Genomic DNA, 19,843 nt, shown 5'->3' with positions numbered 1-19,843 from the left:
CTTCAAAGCCAGAGGTCATACATGAGAAGTCAGTCTGTGTAGAAAACAATAGAGGCAAGGAGCAGTCAAAAGGAAAAAAGTTGGACCAGGAAAAAAAGAAAAAAAATTCATACATGTTTACTCAATAATGACCACACACAGCTGGAAAGGGAACTAACTGATAGATAGCGTGAAGACAATGTGGCAGTAGCAGTGACAGTGTAGTGATTTATTGCATGTTATACATCCCAAAAAGCCCTGCCAAGCTCTTTGATTCATTCTTTGACTCAATTCATGGTATGACACACAGTGATTTGAGGCAATAAGATGCTGCCTAGAAAAAAAAAACCCAATAACATACCTGTTATTCACTCACACTTTGTCTCGTAACATTCATATTAGCTATTCTGTGAATGGTGGAAATGCCAGTTTTATATGGCAGGGATCTCCATTTGATCTTTTGTCCCTTTTTTATATAAAACCAGTTACTTAAAGCATGGTTCCACACTATCTTAAGCAAACACTTCATCTACCCATAACTACGCTAAACAGGAGCTTCCAAGCTTTCTACAAGAAAATATTTAACCCTTTCAGCTCTCTGTATATCCACTGATTTTAATTTTGGTGGAAACATTGTTGAAATGATTTTTTTTTCTTCAAATCAGATTGAGGGAGGAGATTTCTCTTATTAAGAGAGAATGCGTCTTGTATTAAGGTGAAAATTTTCACTTCACTCTATTTTTACCAATTTAACCACCAGACCACTTTTCCGTCTTTGTTTTTTCTCAGCAAGCAGCCAAAGTACTGACTGTACAGATGTTAACTGGCAAAGCACAATTTATTCAGTCAAGTTTTGGTGGAAAGTACAAAGACAATGTGGCAGCTGAAAGGGGGAGAGACTGGACTATATAGAGGACTAAGCATGGCTGACGAGACACAGGTGACACAGAAAACTGGCGGGAAACAGCACAAAGACAGGAAGTAAAACAACCAGAAAAACCATAAGGTAAGTGATTTCAAAATAAAACAGGAAATAGCTAGAAAGAGTCCAAGTGGGGTGTCACACTAAAGTGGTTGAACCGGTAATTGTAGGCACAGGTATAGTCAATAGATGACCTAATACAGTTTATTTTCATTTATTCATTCATTTTATTTGTTTGGTTGTTTTCTAGGAGCCAAACACATAAACATTATTACATACAGATAAGAAGTAACTGATGTAATGTATATCCCCTGCATCTAGCATCTCTTTTCTCTGTTTAGACATTTAAATCGAGGTTAAAACATCCAAACAAATAACTTGATTAAAAAGGAATAAGCATAAAAACAGATAAAACCAACTGTGTATGTGTAAATGCATGTATCTGTCTGTGTATGCTCTGTACATAACTGTATTATTGTACCTACAGTATGTAATAGTGCGTAATAGTGTATAATATGTATGACTTTAAGTATGAATACAGTATTGACAAGTGAATCATACAATCCAATCAAAGTTATGTTTCCTGTTGTTTATGCTACTATTTCAGAATCTAAGTTCTGATTGTGTATTATCAGCATAAAGACCATATAGATAGATAGATAGATAGATAGATAATTGTACCTACAGTATGTAATAGTGCGTAATAGTGTATAATATGTATGACTTTAAGTATGAATACAGTATTGACAAGTGAATCATACAATCCAATCAAAGTTATGTTTCCTGTTGTTTATGCTACTATTTCAGAATCTAAGTTCTGATTGTGTATTATCAGCATAAAGACCATATAGATAGATAGATAGATAGATAGATAGATAGATAGATAGATAGATAGATAGATAGATAGATAGATAGATAGATAGATAGATAGATAGATAGATAGATAGATAATTTATTTATCCCCTAGGGGAAATTCATGTGTCCATTATCTAATTGTTGATCATCATCATAACAATAATAATAATAATAATATTAATAATAATATACATTATAACCGTTGATGATAAATAAACAATAATAATTAGATTAGTCCACTGCCTTTGGCTGAGGTGTTGTATAGCCTGATGGCAGTGGAAACAAAGGATCTCCTGAACTTCTTTGTTCTGCAGCGCAGTGACATGAGATGTTTGCTGCAGCTGTAGCTGCTTCTCTGTCCTGCCAGAATGTTATATATATATATACCTATACCTTTAAGGTTTGTTTATATAATGTCATTATAGGCTTGATTGCTGATTGTGACACCTGGCCCCAGATGATCACACAGAAGAATCATTAACACATCTGTTAAGAGTGTAAACATGTTTATTTCTGCTGTAAAGTTGGACAACATGAGAGTCTATGGGGATTGGATTACTGATGGAGCCAAACTCTAGGGGTAATTGGAACTACAGTTTTTCACTTCTATGATGGCTTCAATTTTCAGCCCCAGAGGTTGCCACTTGTGGATTAATCAATTAAACAGTCAAAGAAATTCAATTGGCATCAGGAGAACAAGCTCACTGAGCTTGTGGAGACTGCAGCTGTCACACTAGATGGGCACTCACAGAGAACAGACCTCCGCTAAGGGCAATGTCAAACAACATACACAGACTTCAGAGAAAAAAAATCCAAATTCATATATAATCATCTGGATCTGTCCCAGAATTGAATGGGTTCTTCCCTAGCCCATGTCCCATTCATCCACCAAGTTTGGTGCAAATTGATTCAGTACGTTTTGCATAGTCCAGCTTATAAGAGCTACTTTCATTTCATTTCATTCACAAACAGCCCTGTGTGCATTAATGCTGTGAGTTTCAGCTGGTTGTTGCAAGTTTTGGGGCACCAGGGGCATTTGACTGAGTTCATGCCCCCCAAAAGAACCCTTTTGTGTTGTTAATCCAGAGGGCGTACTCACCTGGATGCAATCTATGCTGTGTGCTTCTGCATCGTTACTATTGTCTTTGATAAATGCAGGAAATGTCACTGTGCCAAAAGGCAAAGAAACCTTACTAACCTTTGATCATTTCAACAGTCCTCACCCACATGTGCCATGTTCTCTGTTGGGTTGTGGAACTGCCAGTCTGCAGTTAACGAAGGTGATTTCATTCCTGCCTATGTTGTCTTTGACAGAGACCTAAGGGCAGATAGCGCTGCAGTCTTCGGTGCTTATCTTGCTGGACCTATCAGCAGCCTTTGACATGGTGAACCACCACATCCTGTTATCTCTACTCTCTAGTAATGGTAAAGCATGTTCTTGGTTTGAATCCTATGTCACTGAACGTTCTTTCAGTGTTTCATGGCAAGGACAAATGTCCACATTCCATCATCTCTCAGCATGTGTGTCCCAGGGCTCTGTGTTGAGGTCTCTTCTCTTTGTCTTCGGTTTGTTTATCTACTTGCATAGCTTCTCACCTGTCATTCCCACCACAGTCTAGGCGCGGATCTCAGCTTGTCTCTCAGATATATCCACATGAATGAAGGAACGACACCTTCAACTTAACCACTCTAAGACTGAACTCTTAGTCATGAAATCAGTCTCTCTATCACAAGTTTGTGAGAAACCTGTGCATCATGTTTGATAACCACCTATCCTTCTCTGACCATGTTGCATCTTTCTCAACAACATAACAAAAATCAGGCCTTACCTGACTCAATACACTACCCAACTCTTGCTACAGGCCATGGTTATCTCTCACCTCCACTACTGCAATGCTCTTTTAGTGGGTCCCCCTTCATGCACAGTGAAACCCTTATAGATGGTCCAGAATCCGGCACAAGTCTGATCACATGTCATTTAATGCTTATTCCAAGGTCCCTTACTGTACTGAAGCTTTAGTGTTGTTCCTCACTTGTAAGTTGCTTTGGATAAAACCATCTGCCAAATCAGTAAATGTAAACATAAATGTAAATTTTGGTTAATTGATCAATTGTTTAAGTAAGTTCTCAAATGTGAATATTAACTTTGTTTCTTTAGTTTCTGTGATAGAGACAAACAAAAAGCAATCTGAATATGTAAATATGGGATTAATGTAATAATGATGGGTGTTTTTCACTTTGTTCTGATATTGTATTCACTAAGCAATCAATGATTATTAAATAAATAATTATAATTAAATAACTGTCAGATGTATTTATGAAAATCATTCTTGCAGCCTTACATTACTTATATGATGGAATAGTACTACCTTGCCTATGGTTTCTGTGTGTTAACTACTTTACACACACAATGAAAGAAAAAACTTTACAATAAATGAAATTAGGCTATACTAAAAAATGTTGGTCTTAGGTCCCTAAACCACCCAGACTCCAAGATAGAAGATGAAGAACCTGACATTGCTAGTTGATATTGGACTTCAGTGGTTCAAATTTCTGCCAAATTGTTATTAATCATAGTATGCAGACCTAAATAATAAGAAGTAAAGTTGTTACTTGTTGGGCTTTTGGGCAGTTTCACACATTGCTATGCTGGTAATCGAGTCCTAATAATAACGGCCACATTTATAAACCTGACTTTAATATCTTAAAGCCTGTTACTATAGACTACATGGATACTGCTGTTGTTGTGTATAATAGTAGCTGTGGTACCAACAGTGGCACTAGAACGAACAATAGTAGTAGTGCTATTGCAGTTGTAATACCGGTAGAAGTTGTCAACACTTAGTGTTAACAGCAGTCGTGGTAGCTCTACAAGCACGAGCAGTTGTAGTCGATGCTTGGCGAAACTAGTACGGATGGGGTTTAATTGAGCGGAGGGACACAGTCGTGCTACGGTCGTGTGAATGCCATGGGATCCAGCGGAGAAACACAAGTTATGGATGGCGGCGGTGATGCGGTCCAGTGTTCCACCGTTTTTTCAAGCGGAGAGAAAAGAGACTGACGCTCGAGCGGGTGGAGACTGCTACACATTTAAATCCCCCGGGTCGGTTTTTCAGCTTATAGCGACAAATAACTTTTCCTTTTTGATTTTCTTTCTACCGTTGGATTCTTGGATTCGTAAATGACAGGTCTGTAAGGGCGTCGTTGTTGGGAAGTTTTTTCGAGGGGGGGTTTGGACCAGCAAAGGGCCATGGCAGTCGAGGCTCGGCCGGAGCTGGTCGGGAAGCGGTTCCTCTGTGTCAGCGGGGACAAGCCGCCTGAAATCGGCGACATCGGTCGGTGGCCGTGGAGGTCCGGGGTCATACGAGCCGTCAACCACCGTGACAGCGACAATCCCGACCTGACGGTAAGGAAAACGCCGACTTTGTGCTCCTCTTTACTCTGTTACATGCAAAGCAAATGGGGAAATCTCTGCGGTTGGTGGCTAGCCAGCGAGGCAATGTTGTAGGCTTGCCAGGCGGAAATTATTGTGTGGATATGTGTTAGTTATTACGGCTCATTGGACCAGTGAGTACACCGCTTATATTTATCATTATTTTTCACCAGAACGTTTGTCTTTGTTCTTGAGTGTACAAGTTGGACCAGTTATTGGGGCACTTAAGCAAGTTGGGAGGCGGACTACCAGCAGGGGGTTATGGAAAGCAAACACTAAGCGTTGGTCCAGACAACACACCGCTTATTTACATCAAAATCCCTAAACCTGTCTCATTCATAAATCATTTACTGTGATGAAGAGACGAATCACCATGTCTTCACATTTATTACATGCCAATAATGGTTAAACACAGTTGGCTCCATGTAGGTACACTGTCTTCAACACAGTGCATAACGTGAAGCGTCAATTTCACATTAATCAATCTGCTGACAGAGACACCTGGAATTTGAGCAGATATTGTGTTGTTTGTCTGAGACAGGTTGCATTTGTAAAAGCATGTGTAGGAATTCGAGTCCCGAGCGGCTAAATGCTTTAATCTGCTGTATACTGTAAATCAGCTGACAGAGGTGAGGTTGGCTTCCTAGATTTACCCCGTGTTACAGCCTTTACGTTAGACTAATCCCCGTTACCTCGTGGTTATTGGCTACAATCTGCGTTGTTTGTGCTTGTTGATCGACCGTGAAGCCCGTCTGCCTGTGTCAGGCGGACAACAACCCCTCCGTCTTGGACAAGGACGCAGGAATGCTAGGACTTGTAAAAACATAGAACTGGCTGGCTGCAGGCTGAACAATGGGCAATTTATCATGTAAAATATTGTCTGCAATTTCAAGACAGCTCAGTGTTGTCACTGTTAGAGCTTTCAGGAGCAGATATATTTTCAGCATGATGTGTAATTATTGCGTTCTTAATACAGACAGGCAGTGATGGATGGAAATCTTGGCAATATATTAGTCTGATTTATTTTACCCCTCCTTGAAAAAAAAGAACAAAAAGAGAGGTATTTTTCAGTGGGTTAACATGTAAAAACCAGCAAACAGTGAAATATTTGCCATGACAAGCCATTGGCTGGCTGATACACTGCACTCTCATTGTACAGTGCCTGTTCCCCGGTTTTCTTTTGTTCACAGAATCCTTCTATCTGCCTATGCAGATAACTGGCCAAACCCAAGCACAGGTCTGATTTAATTATCTAGCGTGTTGTCTTTGTACATATGTGCCATTTCTTGAGGACAGTAAGTCATCAGATATGATATTATCATCTAATGATCATAGGTCTTTGGTAGGGTTGTTCTTCAATTTGAGAGACATCTGTTAGTTCAGTATTTTTGTGTTTATCAGATGTAATTTAAAGAATAAAATTAGCATACAGCATACCAGCATACAAGTCAGTGGTCCTCACATGTCATTGACTACTTGTGGTGCTTTCTATGGGATTAGTCAGTGGTGAATTCCTGGTGTCACACGTTCATGGCTTTCTGTTATTCTCTCTTTAAATCAAGCATTTACATCAAGTCCTGTATGTTTTTGACAGGAATAGTGAGGTGGCATAATTCCATGGATCGATTATAATGTCATAGCTGAACACCTCTCACTTGTAATTGCATGTTCCCTCATCTACACATCTTATTTCATGTTTCACACAACAAACATGCTTTCACCCTCCTATTACGCTTGGTTATTGTGTGTGATATAATTTAGGCAATGAGTAGTGTTCTGGTTTAATTCCATACAGTGGGGCACAGTCTCATTAGCAAGGGGCTTAACTAGCTGAGTGAATACAGTCGAGAAGGATTGGAGATTAGATTAGAAGAAGTGTGTCAAGCCAAGCTGTCAGGCCTTTGTCAAGTGTCTGTGGTCAGATCTGCCAGTAGTACAGGAGTATAGTGGGTTAGCAATGGCTCACCAAAACTTATTGGTCCATAGCTATATGTCTTAGTGGGAGAATAATGCAATTTACACTGGTCAATAAATATGACTATAAACTGATTATGGAGATTAATCTGAAATTCCCTCCCACCAAGCATCAAATGTCTAAAATCACCATGGTTTAATCATCACTCTGATTGGAAGCATTTTATGACAATAACATTTATTTTCTTGGATATATGCAGTCAGCCCACAACACTGTTCTCAAACAGCTAATAATTATAATATAGAGCTGATACAGTCAATCAGTTAATTAGTAGATCAAAAGAAAGTTAATCAGCAACTGCTTTTCCTTGTCTTAACTTGTGAACTAGTGAACTAAATATTTTTGGGGTGTGAAGATATCACTGGGGGCTCATGCTTCATTAGACAGCATATGTGTATTTGAGACATATTTTGAGATTTGCCTCTGTGTAATATAAAGCTCACTTATATTTCATGATGTGCAGCAGAACTGGAAATTAAGCACTGATGTGAGTCAGTACACAAGATGGGAATAATTACACAGGGCCTGATTCTACACACATTATGCAATCACTGTACATGGTGGCATTTTACTACTCTTTGTGCAGTAATCCAAGGTTAGCAGTCCTAGTATATATTGTAGTTCAGAGTTATATACAATGATAATTTACCATGCTAATGGACCACATGAACCACAGATAACAGCAGACAGTAACAGGGATGCTGCTGCTGGGCTGCTCAAGTGTCGTAACCCTTATGACAGAATAATGTGTAATTACGTACTATGACATCTCTATACAACATTATTAGTAAAACTATGATAACTGTGCCTGGCAGACATTTGTTTAGCTAAATGGTTGTGGGTACTGTTGGCAGCTGTGGCAAATACTGATGATGATGATTATTATTGTTATTATCATTATTATTATTTAAAGATCTTTAATGGTGTATTTGTGGTTAGCGTGGCCCAGTAATAGACATCTGGTCTAGCAGGGGATTAGACCATTTTGGCTGGCTTAGATCTGATGTGGGCTATACAATGAAAATGAGGACAAGCAAATATTAGAATTACTGATGCATTTTGCTGAATTGGTTTAGAGCCAGTTTTCTGTATAGGATATATGAGAGCAGTAATAGCAATGAATTTAATATGGAGTCATTGTAGTGATAACTGTAGGCTGCCCAGCTGTTAGTGCATATGTTATTTATTCTTTTGGGATATTCCTTCTGCTTTGTAGCAGGCCATAAAAGCACAGCTTCATAGTCTAACCCTTAGTTCACATTATGCAATGGGATCATAACTAATTAGTAAATCTGATAAAATGTATGTGATATGATGAAACAGCGGGTTGAGGCATAGTCTGGGTATTTATTAATGATACTGAACTATTGGTGTAACGGCACAGGGCAGTCTAGTTTTGTTTACTGTATATCTGAGCTAAATGTTAGTACTAATATCTGTTGTGGTCATGCAGTTGCTTACAATCCATTTGAGGTCCCATTGTCTGAGTACTTTCCACCTGATGAACCTGATAATACTTTTAATTAGCTTGGCTCTTGAGGAAGAGGAATACATTTCTCTTTTTCGTCATTGAATTAAAAGAAGTCCTTAAGTATTAAGATACACAACTCCATTAATGGCATTGTAAATTATTTTCCAGTAAACCCACTTTTGATGCTGCAGGGATAGAGACTGAAACAGAAAACAGAAAAATACATGACAGAGGAGTTCAAATAGCAGCGATAGAGTCTGATAAATAAAAATGAAAGAGAGAGAGAGAGAGAGCTGAGAATCTGTGACATACAGAATGAAATACAGAAGAATCTAAACAGCATTGTTATTCCCTTGCAGACACTTAGTTTTTGGTGGGACTTAAGGGACACTGATGCAAGCTAAAAGAAAAAGCTCAGCAGCAGAACCCTACGCTGGCATATTAGGCATAAAACTGCCGCACTCATCTGGATTCACAATGAATGGAAAGAGCGGGGCAACCAGGTCACTGCCTATAGGAGCCTTTGTTTTCCATTACAGTCCACTGTGTGTGTGTGTGTATGTTTACAGTAGCACTGCTGCTAGTTTGTTTTTGGGGCTGTGGCCTGAAGTTCATCTCCATGTGGCTAATCAGCAGAAAATGACAGGCTGTGACCAGGGAAGAACCTTCCACATACACAGTCTCTGCATGGTTGTTGCAGTGCTGCAGTTCAGCTAGCTTAGAAACATTTCTAAGCTGCGTGTGAGTATGTGTTGGCTCTTGAATAGCAGCATTGTTTAGAGTGGAAACACATACTAGAGACGCAGAGAATAAACATGGCCTGGAGAGAATCTTTAGCCTTCTAATGTCGATGCTAGAGTCGTGCCTGCACACATATATGCTATGATATGAATTTGGCTTTACCCTTTGATTTTTGACTATTTTGAATGCCGTTCAGTGCATTGTATATATTACAGTTTGCACTTGTGAAAATGGTAACTCTTCCCTTTTCTGGGTTTAATTCGCACAGTACTAAATTATCAAGGAACATTACCTTGTAATTAGACATTGTCTATTTTAGATATTATCATTTACCTGCATAACATTGTGATGATATGATCTTTTCATTTTTTTCTCAGCAGGCTGTAGTAACAAAATTACTCAAAAATATATCACATGTGTAACAGTCATGGAAAACAGATCAGACCAGTTATTTTAATATTTGATTTTTGTATTCACTTGGCATATTGTGATATATAGATATCAGAAAATGTCATTAATAGCTTGATAATAAGTTCAACTATATTTCCCAGTCTTATATTAAGCAATTGAATGAACTAAAACTAATAGCCTATAATATACAGCATGTACTCCTCCACTACAGGCATGTGGCAGGGTATATTGTAATGTTGTGATTTAGGGTTCACAATAGTCACAGTTAAGAAACCTCAGTGAATGAAATGGAAACACTTGTAACACATACTTAGAGGTACAAAGAAGGATAATGACTGATATTACGCTCCCCGTATATGAGAATGTGGTGGTTTATTTCTCTTGTGCAGTCAGCCTTAACATGTCAACAGGTTTAGATACATAATGTATTGACTGACTTTATAGACAGGGGTGTTTATTGTCACTGAGTAACATTCAAGTGTGTTTTAATGTTTATGTGTCCCATTATTCACTGTGCATCATGTCTTTCCGTTGGTGTCCACAGGCACAACCGAAGCTCCTCAGGCTCTCAGTGGTTTGTTATTGTTTTAGCATTTAACAGTATTTCAGTGCAATCAGAGACATAAATGTTGTCTGTAGAATGATTATATAATTAGTCTTTATTTATCAGATAGACATTCGCACACTGAGCTGCAGTATTGCTATGTGACTCCCAGGTTATGTGGTGTTTGGGCAACTGGATACACTGAGTGTTAGTGGTTTGTTTTCTGGTGCCTAAGGAAACAAAATGTAATCTGAAGCCAGGATGGGCTGGCTGGATTTCTGGCTGGACGTACCCTCTCCACATCTCCTCCACAGACACACAGACACACAGACACACACAGTCACACAGTCACACACAGTCACACACACACACACACACACACACACACACACTGCACTAAAGCTCCACTACATCACAGTGCTACATACGGCAGCCATAAAACCTCCATAGGCTCACAGGCTTCCCAGATAACCCTGGGAATACATTAGGCTCTACTACACAACAGCTGCTGTGGTTTCCTGGTATACTATGCTACACTGCTGTTATTCTCATTGCTAAGCTGTGATGGAATTTGTATTTTAGAAACATATAATGCTAAAAATATATCATGTCTGATTAGAAAACTGACAAAACAACACACATGGAAGTTTAGTTTGATTAACCTGGTGCTCAAGAATGAATTTCATCCCAGTGAGATACTGATAGATCTACGGATGTTTAGATGATTTTAGTTGGTCATTTAGGATCATTTTGACAATGATTTCTGAACAGCCAGCATGTTGTTTCCCCTTAAAGGTGACCTGACCAGTGACATTACAGCAAGGGGTTCCCTCAGTAAGGTGTAACAAGGGTTTGTGTTGCTGGGTGAAGGAGTCGGTCAGGCATCTTTGTACAGATGGAAATGATGACTGTGTCAAGCTAATTCAGCCATGCTACTGCCAGTGAACAAAACTAAAACTGTTGGATGACTTTGCTGGAATCTTATCAGACTGGTAGGGGTAGACCATTTACATGTTTAATATGCAAAATGAAATATACTGTAAATTACTTTACCCTAAAAGGTGATTTTTGTTCACCACTGATATGAGATAAGAAAGAGAAGCATTACAATAGCTCACTATGCTGTTATCCAGAACAGTAGATCCAGAGTCTTGTTAGTAAAACATTCAGTGAGAAGCCCAGACAGACTGTGACTGTGTGCTGAATATGGAATGAGTAAACCTCCGCCTGTCTGACTGCTGTTATCTCCATCCCACCATTAGACAGCCTGTATGCTCACAACTGCTCTGAATGAAATCCACCAATCACTGTTTTGAGACAGAGGAGCTGATAAAATACAACATGGTTTTGACTCAAACTGGCATTTTCAGACTAAAACGTACACATATTTGGTGTTTTTTGTTGTGGTGGGAAAGGCCCACTAGTGTTCAACACAGTGTGTGTTTTAATAAATGTCCTTCTCTGAGCTGAAACATTTCCATATCATTTCTTTGACCCAGAGCTGTCCTGTGTATTTTCGAACACTGCTGTCAGGGAAAATTGGCGCGGCCCTCTAACTAGACTGTTTTACCAAAGAATGTGAGGGAAGCTATTTTGGTGTAGCCAGTAATGAGGAGGTTGTGCTTATTCAGTTTGGAACATCTCCCAAATGAATTGAGCAACTGCAGCTCATGCATGTCCATCTAGTTTGGCTGTATCTTCTCTTTTGAGTAGAAGATGAGATGTCACCTGCTGCTGTTTGTATTCAGTTTATTTCCAGGATGCAGGACACAGGGTGAGTAAAGCGTCCACCCCCTGAGGTGAACCTGTAACCGTTAGTTGTTGCTATGTTTCTGGAGATAGCTGGGGCCAATGGAATGTTGTCTTACCTGTCTGTAATGTAATTCACTTAGCCTTTCATCGACTAATTCATTGCATTAACAGGGTTGATTTGTGCCAGTGAGAAAACACATGAGAATGAATAACAATAGGCCTGCCTCAAGCTACGTCCACAATACTGTGTTTTTGTTTTAGAATGCATCTCTCTTGCTGTGTTTCCTCCTCCCGTCCACACGACTCCGGTGTTTTCGAGCACAGAAAACAGAGACTTTTGGAAAGGCTGCGGGCCCCGTTTTGAAGACTCTGGGGTTGTGTTGTAGTCTGGACGGGTGAAAACAGAGACGTTTGGAGATGATGATGTAGACACCCGCAGTCGCTCCTGATTGGCCTCCTCATCGGCCTCGACTAACAGTGGTGAATACAACATGATAAGTGTTGTACAAGTGTTACTGACCTTGTTGTCTTTGCTAGCAGCTGTTCAGTTAAATTCTTCATTTTAGCACTGAAGGTGTCTCTTTGTTGTTCCTCATTCGTAGGATTTTTTGCAACCAATCAACTGCAGAATAGACAATCTGCTTCCTGTTTACACTGGCTCACGCATGCTCAGTGTGCATGATTGCTCAGATATGTATATATTTTCCGGTGTGATAGTCTGGACGGAGATTGTTTCTGATATGGAGCTAAAACGCTCTTATGGAGAGAGAGCGTTTTTATTTGAAAACGGTATTAAAATGAAAATGTATTTTTATGGACTTAGCATCAGTCTCTTTAGTTTTATTTCAAACAGGGCCACTCTTCCTCAAGAATGGTTGGGTCTCTCAGAGCAATACAGAAAAAGAAAACAGCTTCAACTTTTTAATCGTTGTGGAGTTCAGAAAGACCAAAGGTGGCACACACACAAAAAACCATCTGTATCAGCGGGATGGAGGTTTGGGTGTCTACATGGTCAAGAAGGCTCACCAGTACATATCCCTACAGCAAACTGCTGTCTTTACTGTACATATCTGATCTATAGTGTGTGCATGTATTCATATCCTGCTATTTATTCTGTATATAATGTCTACTACTTGCATTACTAGTTCTTATACCTGTACTACATATTTACATGTATATCTGCAGTTGCCTTCTGGTCAAATGGCAAACTGCATTTGGTTGTCTCAGTGCTTGTACTCTGTGTTATGACTGTAAAGTTGAATCTAATTTGATTTAATCTAAACTGAGAATTGATAGTGAAGATCATGATTAATAACAATAATTGCATATTATGCCAGTGTCCTCAGGGCAGTGCCTTGTGTTACTGCTACTGTAGGCAGACGTATTGGATTAGCTGTGTCTGACTCCTGCTAGCTTTTGTCCAGTCCATCCTTTTCTGCTGGTTGTCTTGTCTTGTTTTGTTTTCTCTTATACTGTGCTGTTATATGTTGTACTGTTCTTCCAGCTGTGTCATGTTCCAGTCCACCCAACCTCTTCTCTCATTTCCTGTCTGCTCCTGATCTCCTGTCCTGTCCCAGTCTGTGCTTTCGCATTCATTGTACTTTAACTGGATTATGTGTATTACCAGGCATTGTAAACATAACCATGCTGCCTTCATAAAGTTCCTGAGATAAAATAATCAAATCAGCTTCATGCCATGTTCAAATATGCCACATTGTTGTTTTGTCATTTGCCTAAGTAGCAGGGTTTTTACTGGATCTTTGTTTTCAGTGATGGATTGAAGTGAGTGTTGTTTGGTTGTGTAGAAAATCATCACAAATAATGCGAAAATATTCATTCATTTTGAGACTGGGATCTTTTATTGCATGCTGTGCACTTTTTATGCTGGGTACATTTATTTATAGGAAACTACTAGAGCGTAAACAATTAGTTTATTAATGTGTGCATTTGCTGCTTTTCTTCGTCATGTATGACAGTAGATTAACTTTCCTTTATTAATTGTTAGCTCCAGTACTAGAAACGTTTGCAGTATATCTAAAAGATTTAGTTACTCTTAATGAGTGAAAATGGTAAAGTTCCTAAGAGACATTCAGTAGAAGAGAAGCTGGCAGAGATTGGATGGCTGCTGTAATGTTCTTTACATCTCACACTGGCATATTCAGCCTGGCCTTGTGCTGTTGGTGCATGACTCACTGACTAGCTTTCTGATATGAAAGAGAGAGTGAAAAATAGAGAGAGGGATGGAGAGGGAGAGACGGTGAGATGTGGAGATGAAGGGCGGAGAGAGAGATGTTTCAGAGAGCTGAAGCAAATGCTATTTGAAAAACAGAGAGAGAAAGAGAGAGAGATGTGTACTCTCATTAGTCATTTGCCTTTCCAGCCAACCAGGCTCTCTGGTAGAGAGAGAACAAGAGAGCAGAGGATAAGGGAAAGAGAACGAGAGAGAGAAAATGGGAATGTGAGAGAGACGGAGAGAGAGGGGTTTCTTTCTCCTCTGTCTGGCCTCTCTCCCATAGCAACAGCGGCTTAGCCACGTGAACGCCAGTTCCTTTGAGTTCACCCACTGCACAGAATTTAACTCCTTCAGTGCTGGATTATGGCACAATACAACAGCACAGAGCCGGAGAACACGACAGAACTCTGGACAGAATAAACATGTTTAACCAACCGAACTGGGCTGCAGATGATATACAGACAGAATATATTATGTGTATTATATATAAATGGTATTTCTAATGTGTTCAGTGACTACCCAGTATTTAACTTATTCACTGCTCTACCATTTTATAGAGTTTAATAGAATATTGTCATAGAATTCCATCACATAGAGCAGAATAGTACACTGTAGCATAGAGCAGAACAGAATATTGTTATATAGAGTGGGTTTGCCTTCCAATAGAGTGGTGGCCAATAGCAGCATGTGGAATAGAAGTGTGTGCAGTTATATCAAGTGGAAGTGATAGAAAACAGTGGACTGATCCCACTGTTTGGTGTTAGAATGAAACAGTGGAATGATTGTTGACTGGAGCCAGTGTGGGACAAAATTGGTTTCTGTGGGTTTCCTGACTCCACTGCACAACTTCACTCTGTAAATGCAATGCAAACAGAGAAATCAAATCTATTGGCCAAGACAAAGAGCTTTAAACTGAGTTCAGTAACATTGCTGTCATCACTGTATACCAGAGACACGGCCCCCAGTGCAGGTTTTATTCCAATCCATAAAGCTAATGCAGATTTGAAAATGCAGCCCATACATAATCAATTACAGTTGTTGGGGCATCTATTGTAACTATTGTAGTGTAATAATGGAACTCCAGTTCAGTCCTGCAACCTATCTTTTTTCATGGTATTTTGATGGTCACCTTTTTGACCACATTAATTTGTACATGTGCACATGTGTACAAACAGCCCCATAGTTTGCTTTTCTGAATTAGCTGATCACAATCTCCATTTTGCTACAGGGTAAAGCAGAAAAATCAGAGAACTTGTTTCTGTCTTTTTCTCCCTCTCTTCACTCTTTTCCTTTTGTTCAAGAGCTCGCTAACTCTTTCCAGATGGTATAGAGTTAACTCTCCTCTCCTCTCAGCTTGTATTTGCTGACTTAAATGTTACCTTAAAAATGTTGACAATTGGCCTATTATTACTGTACAAAGAAGGAAACAATGGAGATTTATAATACAGACTTGATAAGTTCTATCATTACCAGTTAAAAAACTTCAAACATTTATTTATTTTTTTCACTATTGGTCCATTTTATGTAAATTTAGTTAGATGATTAGATACAATTAGATAATTTCAGACTCAGGTTAACACAGTGGTCGGCTGTTACTTTCTATTTTTGACATTTTATAGACTAAACTAATCATTATTAGGTAATTATTATTATGATATGTTAATAATATTTAAAAATTATTGGAAATAATCATGTGCAGACTTGCCTTTTATAGTTTAATCTAATGATGTTTGAGTAGTTTTGTACTATGATGAGAATTACTACTAAGATATTCTACTTCTATCATATTTGTGATTATTCATCTTCTGTGCTTGAATAAAAAGTAAAATATTCATAATCAATATAGAGATAAAGAGGACTGCGGCATCTACACTGTGCCTGTACCGCTGAATATTACTGTGTATATTGGCCTTGAAAACTCATATTGCTTCAATCCTGGTGTGAGTAGACTCGGTATTTGACGTGTCTCAGCTGGAATGTGAACTGCAATTAAACAAGTTAACTCTTGTTACCTGAGAGAGGAGAGAACTCCTCTCATTGTCAGCACTCTGTTTCTCTGTCATAGTACTCTCTAAATCTACACCTAATGATTATCTTAATTTAAAGGAAGATTATTTTGGGGATTAAATTAATAATTGTTTAGTCTAAACAATGAAATAACATCCATCACATTTTCCATTCAACCAACAGGCCAAAAACTAACAACAATATAAACAATAACGGAAAAGCGGCAACTTATTACAAATGAGAGGCTTGGATTGTTTTACACATTGAATAGCTTAAATGACTAATCACTTATCAGAGGAGCTGCAGATTTATTTTCTCTCGATTGATTAAGTGATTAGTTGACAAATTTAGTACAGGTATTATCCCTTCGTAGTATTTCACACTATTGCAGTGTGCTGAAATTGTGTGTTTTATCAGCACATCCTAAAGCATTGAATGTCAACTGTACTCACACAGCTGTTGTGAAATTACATGGATATGAATAGAGCTTTCTGTTAATGTGATGAGACATACATGTCTGGCAAGCTGTAAATACAGGTGGCAAAGGTAAGGCAAGAGGTACAAATTTATAATAAAAAAACATCATCTACTGACAATGGATAAAAACATTAATGACTGTGCTGAGCTGAATGATTTGAGGAAGATATCTGATGACTGATTGTTCTTCTGGCCAGAACTGTGATTTAAACTGTGCTTGTTTTCTATAAATTAACATGTTCTGTCTGACAATGTGAAAGCTGGTTTAATGATGACTAGTGACCTACTTTATAGCCCTGAATAATGGAGGTGCTGATTCAGAGTTGTTAGTTAAAACTGAGTAATATCAATATAGAAAATGCACTCAACAGGCCTTATCTGTCAATTTCCTCTTACTTGTAACTTGTAAGTTGACATTTTGCCAAATTTTTTTTTCTTTTAAAGAAGAAAAAAAGCTCCTAAACAACAAGCAGTTTGATAAACTTGTTTGTTATCATGCAGATTAACAGTGTGGCCTGGAGTTTAAATAATTGTATTGGAATTTGTTGCAACACACCTGTGCAATATGCAGTGCCATGCATAAAATTAGAAATGACACATTTCTTTCAACAAGATTGCTTTTTTATTTCTTTCTTTTTCAATTTCAAAATAACAAAAGGAAAATTGGCCTGAAGCAAAGTTTGGGCTTCCTGCATGGTCAGTAGTCAGTAACACCCCCTATGTTGAGTATCACAGCCTGGAAACACTTTCTGTAGCAACTCAGAGTCTTTCAGTTCTTGTTTAGGGGATTTTTTCTTCCTTGCCAAAGGCTTCTAGCTCTGTGAGATTCTTGGGCCGTCTTGCATGCACGGCTCTTTTGAAGTCCATCCACAGATTTTTGATGAAGTTTAGGTCGGGGACTGTGAGGACCATGGCAAAGCCTTAGGCTTGCACCTCTAAAGGTAGTCCATAGTGGATTTTGAGGTATGTTTAGCAACATTATACTGTTGTAGAAGCCATCCTCCTTTTATCTTCAGCTTCTTTACTGACAATGTGATGTTTGCTTCCAGAATTTGCTGGTATTAAATTGCTTTTATCAGTGAATTGTTTCCCGTGCCACTGGCCGCAACACAAACGCAAAGCATGATTGCAGCTTTCCAATGCTGAACTGTTGGATAGGTGTTTTCTTGGTGAAATTCTGCACCCTGTTTCTCCAAACATATCTTTGCTCATTGTGGCCAAAACGTTCTATATTAACCTCATCAGTCCACAGGACTTGTTTAGATGTTTCTTTGCAAACGTAAGATGCAGGAAAGGTTATTTTCTGATGACTCTTCCATGAAGGTCATATTTGCGCAGGTGTAGCTGCACAGTAGAAAAGTGCACCACTACTCTAGAGTCTGATAAATCTTCCTCAGGATTTTGCAGCCAAACGGGGGATTTGATTTACCTTTGCTACCTGAAAATACTTTGCTGTCTTCTTACAGCCTTCCCCTGCTATGTGGGCATCAGGTATTTTAATTTTCAGAGGCAGCTGCTTATAGGAGCTGCTGATTGTTGGGGCAAGGTTTTGGAGTATTTGTAAAGCTTTGGTAAAAGTTATGAGAGATCAAATCTCTTTTGTACGGTGCTCTTTTTTTTTCACTCTAAAATTGTACAAACAAAAATTAAAATACTACTCTTGCTGAAAATGTTGAAAACAATGTTTCATTATTAAACTTTACGCCTTTTGGATCAGTTCATCTTCTACTCACTCAACTGTTCACACTAACAGAAATTCTGACCAGGGATGTTTGTTATTAAATAATTATTAGCTCTAATAGCTCTATATAGTTGTATACAATTAGTTTTGTTATTGTTACATGTATCATTCAGTCACTTAGCAGTGGCAGCAACAAAGCTGCACAGCTTGTCAGACAAGCAGACTTTCTGTTCTGCTGGCCACACAACCAGTCAGCCAGGCTTCTCTGCCTTCATCAGCCGTAACCTCGCCAACCGCAGCTCTCTACTCTGTCTTCTTACTGTTTATCACTCAGGCTAGAAAGAAAGCCACATGTGCAAATATCTACACACACCCACACCCACACCCACACCCACACACAAAACACCACCCACAACACACCCCACACACACACACACACACACACACCACACACACACACACACACACACACACACACACACACACACCACACCACACACACACACACACCACACACAGAGCCTGCTTTGTCACTTCTAGTCCAAGTCCAAGAGAGGAGGGAAAGAGAGTGGAATAACGCTCCAACATGACACACCATGAAACAGAAGTGTTTTGGGTGTGTCTCTGAGCTCTGAACAGTCACAAATACTCACGTGTGCGTAGTGAGGAGTGGCTGTAGTAGTGGAGTCCTGCAGTGTAATGAGGCTTGTGAATGGGAAGAGACGCACTGTGGTGGCTTTATTTACATGTTGTAATGATAAGGGGCTCCATCCTCTGAACTGCATATAGCCGAGACTGGAAAACATCTTTCAGGAGAACTTTATTAAACTTGTGCGGTTTGTGCTTAATTTTTTTTAATTTTTATTTTAGGCTTAAATGAAGCCTAATGAAGCCAGGGCTGTTATTAATATCCAAGAAGGGACATTCCCAGCACCAGCCAGACTGCAGGCTGTACAGCACCTTGCTCAACCTATCCACCATTAGGCAGAGAAGCTTACGTTAGGGATCCTGTTCAGGAATCAGGTTGGTTGTTCAGTATTGGTCACTGGCACTGGTCACTGCTGTGGCCCGAAGATGAAGGCTGTGCTGTGCTGGAAATGTTACTTTTGAACATTTTGAACATTTTGTCCAAATCTCAGCAGGGTTGAATTCAACCTGTCCACTTCTGCACAAGTATTAAGCTGTAGATCACAGTACAGTACATGCACACTGTGTATAACCTGAACTACATGTGTGAATTCAGCTGTTTGAACTAAGAGTGCACTCTGTGCATGTGCTGTCTGTGTGGTTGTGTGTTTGTGTGTGTGTCCTGTGGAAGATAGTGGATGTAGTGGTGTGTGAAGTCCAAAGTTTCTGTTGACA

At 39.1% G+C, this 19,843-nt stretch overlaps 1 protein-coding gene across 1 annotated transcript in view; it reads left to right on the top strand.

Annotated features, from left to right (window-relative positions):
* The first annotated feature begins 5,006 nt into the window (after window positions 1-5,006).
* The window catches only part of jmjd1c (jumonji domain containing 1C), a 122,510-nt gene continuing 107,673 nt past the window's right edge, over window positions 5,007-19,843 (top strand). The window contains exon 1 of the mRNA XM_022766033.1: window positions 5,007-5,162. Coding sequence (XP_022621754.1) covers window positions 5,007-5,162 — 156 coding nt within the window. The remainder of the gene's footprint in view (window positions 5,163-19,843) is intronic.

The sequence above is a fragment of the Seriola dumerili genome, unplaced genomic scaffold (assembly GCF_002260705.1).
Source record: "Seriola dumerili isolate Sdu_G_001 unplaced genomic scaffold, Sdu_1.0 BDQW01000807.1, whole genome shotgun sequence".
Lineage (NCBI taxonomy): Eukaryota > Metazoa > Chordata > Actinopteri > Carangiformes > Carangidae > Seriola > Seriola dumerili.
The sequence above is the reverse complement of the archived record's forward strand: the minus strand, read 5'-3'. Positions and strand labels throughout refer to the sequence as shown.